This window comes from Drosophila pseudoobscura, chromosome 2 (genome assembly GCF_009870125.1).
Source record: "Drosophila pseudoobscura strain MV-25-SWS-2005 chromosome 2, UCI_Dpse_MV25, whole genome shotgun sequence".
NCBI classification, from domain to species: domain Eukaryota; kingdom Metazoa; phylum Arthropoda; class Insecta; order Diptera; family Drosophilidae; genus Drosophila; species Drosophila pseudoobscura.
In genome coordinates, this window is record NC_046679.1 from 31,714,247 (window position 1) to 31,724,629 (window position 10,383).

The 10,383-nt window shown below is 50.1% G+C and overlaps 1 protein-coding gene across 1 annotated transcript; it reads right to left on the reverse strand.

Annotated features, from left to right (window-relative positions):
* Positions 1 to 314: 314 nt before the first annotated feature.
* Positions 315 to 1,371, reverse strand: LOC117183299 (uncharacterized). Its single transcript, XM_033376718.1, has 2 exons — positions 1,147 to 1,371; positions 315 to 1,075 (listed from the first exon to the last, which is right to left on the reverse strand). Exons 1-2 carry the CDS (start codon positions 1,186 to 1,188, stop codon positions 353 to 355), a joined length of 765 nt encoding a protein of 254 aa, XP_033232609.1. The 5' UTR covers positions 1,189 to 1,371; the 3' UTR covers positions 315 to 352.
* Between the last annotated feature and the right edge of the window lie 9,012 nt (positions 1,372 to 10,383).

Genomic DNA, 10,383 nt, shown 5'->3' on the forward strand with positions numbered 1-10,383 from the left:
GCTGCTTTCTTCCACAGGAACGTGGAAAAACCCGTTTTCTAAGTCCATGATGGTGAACACCAGTTTTTCCAGCACCTCTTCAACGATTGGAACGGGAAAGCAATCTTTCAAGACCATCTTGTTCAACTGACGATAGTCCCCGCAGACCCGGCTGTTCCCATCCCTTTTCTTGACAATTACAGTCCGACTGGCGAAATTTGATGATGAGCGTCGTATTATCCCAGCGTTGAGTGATGGCCACTCGACTTGGCGAATGTCGAAACGGCGCTATTTTCTCGTACGATCTTCAGCATGATCGGGCACACTGCAGTCTGCTTCCACCACGTTGTAAATACTTATCTGTTTGGTGTCCTCAGTTCCCCGGCAGGGGAGAAAACTTATATCCTCCTGGCGTTGTTGTCATTGTGAACTTGGATATAAAGTCGTGTCCAAGCAACAATTTGAATCCGACTGCATGATCGGCCACCACAAGGAATTTGTGTGCCAGTCGCATTCCGTCGATCTCCACTTCTGCCGTAAACTGCCCAGCGGAGCGTGTGATGTTGTTTCCAAGTCCCCCCAAAGTTGACGAACTGGCTTGCAGATGGATACCACTCATTTTGCCGAACACTAACATCTTTAATAGGGAAACATCCTGAGACATGTGTCCAGTCTGATTGCAGCGGAAACACTTTAATGCAGCTCGGCAATCCTTGCGTAGATTCTCCTGGGATCCACAATTGTAACAGTGTTGCTTCCTTTCATATTTGGTGAAATTGGACTTCTTTCCGAACGGCTGTGAGTCTTTTTGTTTCGGGGCCAAACCCCCATCAACCGCGAGCGTTCTTTCGTAGATTTCGTACTTCTCTCGCAGCTGCTTGTATGAGCTGCATCCATTCAAGGTGTACTTATAATCCGTTTTTAAATTCAGTCCGTCGAAAATGTATTGAATCACCGACTCCGTGTCTGTTGTCCCACGTGCAGCAATGCGTTTCATCTGTAGTATATATTCGTGAAAACTTTCGCCGGTAATCTTCACTCGCATAGACAATTGATTGTGAATTTGCGCACTGCATAAACGCTCACACTCGAACTCCTGTAAAAGTTGGTGATGCAATTGGCCGTACTCATACACTGTTGTGGACTCGAGAAAAAGAGCGGATGTACCTGTAATTTTTGCTCGGGCTTGCACGTATTTTTGTTTGTCATTTAGTCCGTATGCTTCAGCGTATAGCTCGAAGTTAATAAACCACTGCTGTACCGACATATTTTCTCCGTTGAATTCTGGAATAATTTTGGCAAAATTTTCCACTACCAGCTTTGCATCATTTTTCTTGTCTATTTCATCAGCATTTAATTTCATCGAAAGCAGTTGAACCAGCTGTTGGAGCGTCTGTGGTTTTCTTCTAGGAGTGTTGACCACATCGCTTTCTCGTTCGCGTTTTGCTGGCGATTGATCCTGTTTGCTTCTGATCCACTTGGGCCTTCGTTTTGCTGCATATTCCCGGCTGGTGGTCCACTTGTATTTTCCATTATAATTCTACTGCGCAATACTATTGTGGGCAGCCGGCTGGAATCAACCCTTTTTTCTCGCTTCTGAGAGTCAAGTGCGCAGTTTTTTTGCACCGAATTTTTGCTTTTCCGTCTCGCTTCGTCTGCTGCCGGCTTCTGAGACATGAAACACACAATTTTTGATTTTTTCCACTTTACACAGGCAGTACGCGACTGGTTGAGCCCCCAAATGTAAGATATTATTTAGAGTATTGTTTATTCGTATAATTATCGCGGTGGCCTGGTATGTGTGCTGTAACGAACCTAAAAGGTCTCGATACAATCCGTCCCCCGACTTATAATGAGAGCATCGCACCACACCCCGCATCCAACGCCCCCCTCCGCAAGCGACCACCGATCAACACGCGCTCCATGGCGATGACCAAAGACATCAGGTCACGAGAACTTTCCCCACTCCAGGCCGAGCCGTCGGCCGAGTGCGGTCTTCCGGGTTCATCGACTGAGGAAAGTCGACGCCGCGAAAATCTGCGACGATCACCAAGAACGGCAAAGTCCACCCCGACGCGGAAGTGCATTTGTCCAACCTGCAGACCCAGCAATTCGGGCCTATAAAAAGACGGCGACGAGAACCAAAGAACAGCTTACGCAGAGACCCGGTCCGGAGTACAGACGCGGCACGCGGAACTCACGAGAAGACATCGGCGACGAAGTAAAAAAAGTTCAATTAAACTACTAATACGTACAATAAAGTGTCAAATTATCGAAGTAAAAACACCTGATTGCGTAAGTTCACTGCAATTAGTCGAGGCACCGACGCCACCCCGCCCCGAGTCCACGCAGCCGTCTCGTATGCCCGACGAGCGACGCCCATTCTAGCCCGATCCGCCCCTCCATGATAGGCCGCTCCCCGACGCCGCCCTTACGGTTCCATCCAAATTCTAAAAACTTCTTGTTGATTGACGCCTGGACGGGACTGAGCTTACCTCAGCCCGAAATAGGTCCATCACAGTGCTTACAAAAGTTCTTAATGTTACGGCTTATTTCTGCTGATTTTCTGCTGCTGCTTGAGTCGCGTCCGTATGCTGCTGTTCTCTCCTGTTTGTAGGGGGGCGGACGTGAATCTCAAGTCTCCAACGACGATATGGATGATGAAGTGAAACCTCCTGTGGTAAATGTGTATTATTTATTTCGGGGAGTCGCGCGGTAGATCGTGCGTTTGAAATGGGGGTTGAAACGTCACTCCTTAACTCTATGCCTTATGGTTCCTTTTCTGCCGTGAGCGCCGTGTGGATCGTGGATTGTGGATCCGAGCGCCCCTCCGAGCGCGCGAGACCGAGCCGGGACCGAGGCGCGCGGAGCCTGCACAGTGCGCGGAAACTGTCTACTGCTGGCTTGAACACCGCCACCGATGCTCCTGAGGCCGAGCGGAGTGGACGACGAGACGAGGGTATGCCACACACCCGGTATGCCACACTGAGACAATCCTGGCCGGAGTGTTGGTGGGCCAGGCAGTTCCCGCAATATTTGTTAATGAGGACAGCTCGGAGTCTCTTCTCAGATCTCAGGCGAAGGAAATGGTGACAGTTCCGCAGCGGATGAACTCCTCGGCAGACCCGGCAACGGTACGAGTTGATCCCTCGATCACGACGGCTCTCCGTGGTGCGGCTGGCGCGGATCCGTGGGGCCATGTCTGGATGAGGATGGAACTAGGATGGAATAGAGAAGTCGAAGAAGTATTAGTACGGAGCTGTGAATGGGACAAGTGCACATTCACGTTATTGTTGGATGGAAATACGGGGTTCTACTGGCAGGAGAACGACCTTTACAACCGGTCTCTTGAGGGTACAGCGGGCAGTAAGGATATCCACCACACGGACCCTTTCGTCGGCACCGGGATACACGGAAGTTATCCTTCCGAGCTGCCATTCGTTGGACGGCAGGTTATCCTGTTTGATGACCACCATATCGCCAACCTGCAGATTTGGCGTCGGCGTTTGCCACTTAGTCCGCTTGTGGAGCTCCTTGAGGTATTCCTCCTTCCACCTTTGACAGAACTGTTGGTTGAGGGCCTTCAAATGCTGCCACCGATTGATGATCGAATTAAGGTTCCCCTTTATTTCGGGCTCGGCCGTACTCATTAAGGGTCCCCCAATAAGGAAGTGCCCGGGAGTGAGGGCTAGCAGCTCCGTCGGATCATCGGACATCGGTGAGAGCGGCCTGGAATTGAGGCACGCGATCTTCGCGAGCAGCGTAGGAAGCTCCTCAAACGTATACCTCCGAGTGCACGTGGCTTTGTAGAAGAGAGTTTTTAAACTCTTCACTCCCGCTTTCCATAGACTTCCCATATGTGGAGCTCCTGGTGGGATGAAACCCGCTGATGGCTATACGCATCCATTTTTCCATTATCTGAATGGATACGCTGTGGACATCCGCGCCTTGCGACGAACCGAGCGAAAGCAGCGAGAAATTTTTCGGTGGTGAGGTCGGACGTGGGTTCTAAATGTATCGCCTTTGTGGAAAAACACACGAATACGCACACATAACCCTCCGTGATCAGACATGCTCTCCCTGTATAGTTCCGTATTTCGAAAGGACCCGCGTAATCAATCTCTGTATGCGTAAACGGTCTGGAAAAGGACGACCGCTCGGTTGGGAGATCTCCCATCATTTGGGTTTGCAACCTTCTTTTGTGAATAACGCAGACCTTGCAGGAGTTCACAACCCCCTTCAGCCTTTGAACCTTTGGAATCCAATACTTTGATCGAATGAGGCGCACCATCAATTGGTTGCCGCCATGAAGAGTTATCCGGTGTGTAAATTGCGCGAGAAGGCGAGACAATCGACAATTATATGGGAGAATGATTGGATGTCGTTCGTCGTATCTTATCTGCGACACGGCCGCATGCTCTGATCAACCCATGGCGGTCTAGGAAAGGGTTCATGTTCAGGATAGAACTTGACCTTGGCGTTGGCCGCTTACCGCTTATGCAGCGATACTCCTCGGGGTATTCTCTACGCTGCGTCTCTAGGATAAGAGTTTTTTCAGCTTCGGTAATTTCGCCGCTCGTAAGATGGCCCTTTTGCGCGGTGGCTAACTTCCGGCAGCGCTTGGTGAAGCGCAGGATATATGCACGGACTCGTAGAGCTCTCTCCAGATTGGAGAATCGTTCGAGGAAGTCTTCGGCTGTGTTGAGTGCGAAATGGGCTTTTACAGTTCGCTGCTCTAAGGTCATAACGGGGGAGTTATTAACTGGTGCCGGCCATTGATCTCGGCCCTTCTGCAGCCAAGTTGGTCCGTGCCACCAGAGTTGGTTCTCCACCAACTCCTGTAACGGCACGCCTCTGCTGGCTAAGTCCGCGGGGTTCTGTTCGGATGGAACGTGGCACCACTTCTCAATATCGGTCGCTTGAGATATCCTAGTCACTCGGTTGGCCACGAACGTGGTCCAGTGACACGCGGGCTTTGCCAGCCAGGCGAGGACTATGGTGGAATCGGTCCAGCAATAGCAGCTCGTACTTTCTGTTGGCATATTCGGCAGGATAGCCGCCGCCACTGCCCCGCAAAGCTCTAACCGGGGGAGCGACACGGTTTTCACGGGTGCGACTCGCGTTTTCGCTGTGAGAAGCTGCACCTCGACCAAACGGTCAACCTCAATGCGCACATAGATGGCGGCACCGTAAGCCTTCTCGGATGCATCGTAGAACCCATGATGTTCGACTTTTACCGCTGGCCGGGAGCCGACCCATCTTGGAATATGGATTTGGTCGAGAGCGGAAACTCCGCAGGAAACTTTGCCAGCGCTGGCGCATCTCGCTTGGAAGCTCATCGTCCCATCCCAGGTCCTGCCACCAGATTTCTTGCATGAAGATCTTGGACCGGACAATGAATGGGGCCAACCACCCCGCGGGGTCGAACAGCCTTGCGATCTGGGACAGAACTGCTCGCTTGGTGTATGACGACTCAGGCGCTAACTCGGGAGGGACAAAAAAAACCTCGTCTGATGTCGCTTTCCAGCGAATCCCGAGAGTCATAGCCGTGCACTCTCCCTCCATCTCCAGAAAATCGGTGTGGAGAAGATGAGCACTCGGAATTCCTGCCAGAATATCTTTGTGGTTTGAAGTCCACTTCCGCAGCGGAAACCCTGCAGAGCTAAGTGCGGCTTGCAACTCGCGGATCGTTAGTCGAGCCTCATCGGTAGAATCCGCTCCGGCTAGGACATCGTCGACATCGTCGCTTGCTAGCTGTTGCAACACTCGGATGGCAAGAAAAGTAGCGCAATTGACTCCAAAGGTTACGGTCTTAAGTTCATAGTCGCGGATGTGTCCCTCCTTGTTTCGAAATAATATTCGCTGGAAAGGGGTGTGTTTCGGGTCAACCCAAATTTGGCGATTCATTTTAGTGATGTCCGCGTTGAAAACGTACCGGAAATAACGCCACTTTAGGATCTGGAGGGTCAAGTCAGATTGGAGGACCGGGCCGGCGTGCAGAAGATCATTCAAACTCACACCGTTGGTCGACGGGCTGGATGCGTTAAATACCACGCGGACCTTCGTGGTAGTCCTCTTTGGCTTGAAGACAGCGTGGTGCGGAAGGTAGTAGGTTGAGGACCCATGAGTCGGAGGAACTTCTGTCATGTGTTCAAGCTCTAGGTATTCTTGGATCACTTTGTCGTACTGCTCTTGTAGGGGACTGTTTCTTTTCAAGCGATTTTTGTTTCTTAGGAACTAGGCCAGCGCGGTTGCACTTGAATACCCCAGATCTGATCCGAGATGATCTGGGTCGCGAAACTGTAACGTGACGACGAATTTCCCGCTTGGCGTTCTTGACGTAGTTCGGAGGAAATTTCTTTCGCAGTACGAATCCGACTCGCTTTCTATTTTAGTAGGAATGTTCTCCACCTCCCAAAACTTTGTGAGGAGTTTGTCTAACGGAGTCTCTAGCTCGGTGGAAATTTGCGTGGAGAAGGATGCGACCCTGCCTTGTACCGTGTTTGGCACTGGGCCTGTAAGAACCCATCCGAAACTGGTTTTCTGTCCGAGGAGAGATCCACAGATGTTCGTCTGTGAGCCGCTCAAGAGGATGGATGGAAGGATGTCGGCACCAATAAGGACATCTATTTGTGAGCTTTCGTAAAATGTCGGGTCTGCCCATGGCAGGTTAGGCAAGTCTCGCAACGAGTGTCCAGCGGGATCGGATGGGAGGGAAGGCTGCCTGATAGTTCCGGCAGGACATAGGCTGTGGCGTCCAAGTGTAAGCCCGGCTTAGTCGGGGAGCGGATGGAAAAATGGCAGAGCTTCTTGGACTGAGCGGATATTGTCTGATTGAGGTCCGAGACCTGTGCCTGGGCGAGTCGGAATGGCAACTTAATGATCTGGAAGAGACGTTCCGTAATGAACGTCGCCTCGGAACCCGGGTCGATTAGAGCGCGGGCGCGAAAATTTGTCCCCAGGTGGCAAATATTAATAATAGCCGTGCCCAGGAGTACCGCCCTTTTGCCGGAGGCGAAATAGTTCTGAACGCTAGGCTGAGCTTCGAATTGGGCACGGATTGGCTGGAAACTGGGGTGCCACGGTGCAGCAGCGTAAGATGCCGGTCTCCACACGTGTTGCAGTTGTGGGCGCTTTGGCATTCACGAATCTGGTGACCTCTTGCGAAACAGTTTAAGCAAAGCATTTTTTGCTTAATATAGCTGGAGCGAGCATCAGGTCTCATCTGAAGGAATTGAGGGCATACCCGGATCGGATGGTTCTCTTTGGAGCAAAGATCACACGTTCTCCGCTTCGGATCCACAATTGTTCCGAACGAGTGAACCCGTCTTGCAACAGGGCTCCCTTGGGAACGGAATGGGCTGGGATTGCCCTTTGAACTCTCTGACATGGGTAGACTCGCCCTGGAGTGGGCCTGAGTCTCCATGCCTGGATGGCCGTCCTCGGTCACCTCGAGAGACAGGTACCGCTCCGCCAGGAACTTGTCCATAGCGTGCCAGGTGGGAATTGGAGTTGGAGCTGGGTGGATGGGTCAAACTCAGCGAACTCACACGCTTAAACTTCTTGCCAGATTTCTTCTCACCAGTGGGCATGGTTGGCTGATGGATTTGCGATAACGCGTATCAGAGTCGCAAAGCAGGTCAGCGGAAATGGAGAAGTGGAAGTTTTGAACGACGAACCGTGGATATGTGGCCTTGGCGGAATTTATCGCGAGTACTTATATAGTAGAAGTCGGGCACCGTTGCAGGAATATATAAATATAAAATACTACGATCAAATAAAAAAAAAAGTCCAACCAATAGCGACTAATGAGGAATGATATTGATGCACAAGGTACCCCTATATAGAGTCGGTTGCAAAACGAATGTTTGAAAACAATATACCCTCGAAGTGCAGGGTAGCGCGTCACTTGGCGTTCCGTTATGGCCAAGCGCGGCACCGAAAAATATTCTCCCACCAACAACAACGCAAGCAAACGGTGGAGAAGCGAAAGCGAAATGGAAAACGCAACGAATGCACCGCTGCTGCTGCTTGTATGTGTGTGCGTGTGGATGTAAGTGCTAGGTACCGTGGCTTGGGTTGACGACCCACCCTTTTGACGAGATGTAAAACAACGGTTAAAACGGTGGACAACCGTTTTATATACAATATGTATAATTTAAAATGCGTATGTATGTATATGTAAGATAAATATGTATGTTGTGCCGGATGTATGGATCGCGTCTTATTTTTGTTGGCAATATCATTAGTTAAATACGGAGACGCAGTGATTTATTTTATTTATTCATAAAACCGAAAAACTATGGAACGTTGAGCATGGAAAAAAAAACAACAAAGTAATTGCAAGAATATGAATTTATGATTGTTGTCAGCCGCTTGGACTGCGTTGCGATGTGTACATGTGCGGGTATGCATGTGCATATGTCAGCAACCAAAGCTCAGTTGGTAGCTGGGAGAGGTAGGAATATATACACTGGATCGGAGGTTGACCGCAGGAGCTTGCTCGGATCAAATTAAACCTTTGGAGAAGTAGTTGGTCACAACCGTTGGCAGAACGATGTATGGTTTAATTTGGAGCTACAGCGAGAAATGAATACATATGTATGTACATATGCCACGGGAACTCGGACTGGGATGGAAAACTCGCACGAAATCACTGCACTGGTGTTGGGCTTACTTATCTTGAACTTGAAGCGATCCGCCGATGCTGGCTGGGGTAAGCTTCTCATTATGGGGAAGGCGAAGATCCGGCTCGAAGGACCAATGTTTGTAGGGGGGCGGACGTGAAGCTCAAGTCTCCAACGACGATATGGATGATGAAGTGAAACCTCCTGTAGCCGTCGCAAGAAAAGAAAATGCCGTGGTGCTTTGTGGTAAATGTGTATTATTTATTTCGGGGGGTCGCGCGGTAGATCGTGCGTTTGAAATGGGGGTTGAAACGTCACTCCTTAACTCTATGCCTTATGGTGCTTTTTCTGCCGTGAGCGCCGTGTGGATCGTGGATTGTGGATCCGAGCGCCCCTCCGAGCGCGCGAGACCGAGCCGGGACCGAGGCGCGCGGAGCCGGCACAGTGCGCGGAAACTGTCTACTGCTGGCCTGAACATCTCCTTTTCACTACTTCGCTCGGTTCCTCTTCTTCTCTGTCCGCTGTTGATCTGCTGCTGTTACTTCTGCTGTTGCTGCTCATCAGTTGTTCCTCTGCTGCTGTTATTACTGCTGTTGCTTATCCCCGCTGCCCCCTCAATAGGCCAGCTGGCTCACTCCTTCTTACATATATAAGCTAATTTTTCTCAACAACATCCCCACCACCGTGAATCAAGCACGCTCGTGATTCACAATATGTCTAGCTTTGCCAGCATACAGGTTGGGCGGTGTAGAACTCCAGCCGTCGTCTTTACAGTGGCTGAGCGAACCTGTCCGTCGCGTCCAGGCGTGACTGCTAGAATAACTCCCTTTTTCCATTGAGATCGATGAAGATTCTTATCACAGATAAGAACAATGTCCATTTCAGCGAGTGGTGGCACTGGGTGATGCCACTTTGTCCGTCTGCATAGGTCTGGTAGGTACTCATTGAGCCACTTGTTCCAAAATGAGTGTGAGATCTGCTGAGCATGCGCCATTCCTTTCGAGTTGGCTGCTACTTCTCCTCTTGTGGATGTGGTGTCTGGCTAGAATTGGGAGAACCTAAAAGAAAGTGATTAGGGATTATCGGAAGACGATCCGTCTGTGTGGTTATCCAGAACTATGTTTTCAGCGTTACACATTAGGCTATACAGTATGTCTTCTTTCAGGTTTTTGTCATGCAGTGCGTGTCCTATGGCCCTCTTCACACTTCGTCCCAATCTTTCCCAGCACCACCTGCATGGGGGCTTAGCGGGCAATTAAACAGCCATTCGATCTGCTTGGTTGACAACTCGTTCGCTATTCTAATGTGATCGAGGTCCTGTAATTCTCTTTTCAATTCACGCTCAGCTCCCACCAAATTGGTACCATTGTCAGATCGGATTCTTACTGGACTTCCGCGCCGCGCCATGAAGTTATGCAATACTCGAAGACACGTATCTGTTGTCAGGTCCCTGGCAATTTCCAAATGAATTGCTCTTATTGTAAGGCATGTAAATATGCATATCCAGCGTTTCTCGGTACTCCTTCCTCTTACAAACAGAAACGGTCCCATATAGTCGATTCCAACATATGAGAATGGGCGTACGTACGGAGAGAGTCTGTCCTTAGGAAGTTGTCCCATTAATGGCGTTTTTGGTGAAGCTCTCTGGATTTTACAAGTCATACAATTTCTAGCTGCACGGCGAACCTCCTGTCGGCAGTGTGGTATGTAGTACTTCCTGCGTATTTCTGCTATAATTGTGTTTTCATTCTGGTGTTTCCATAGCTCGTGATAATGT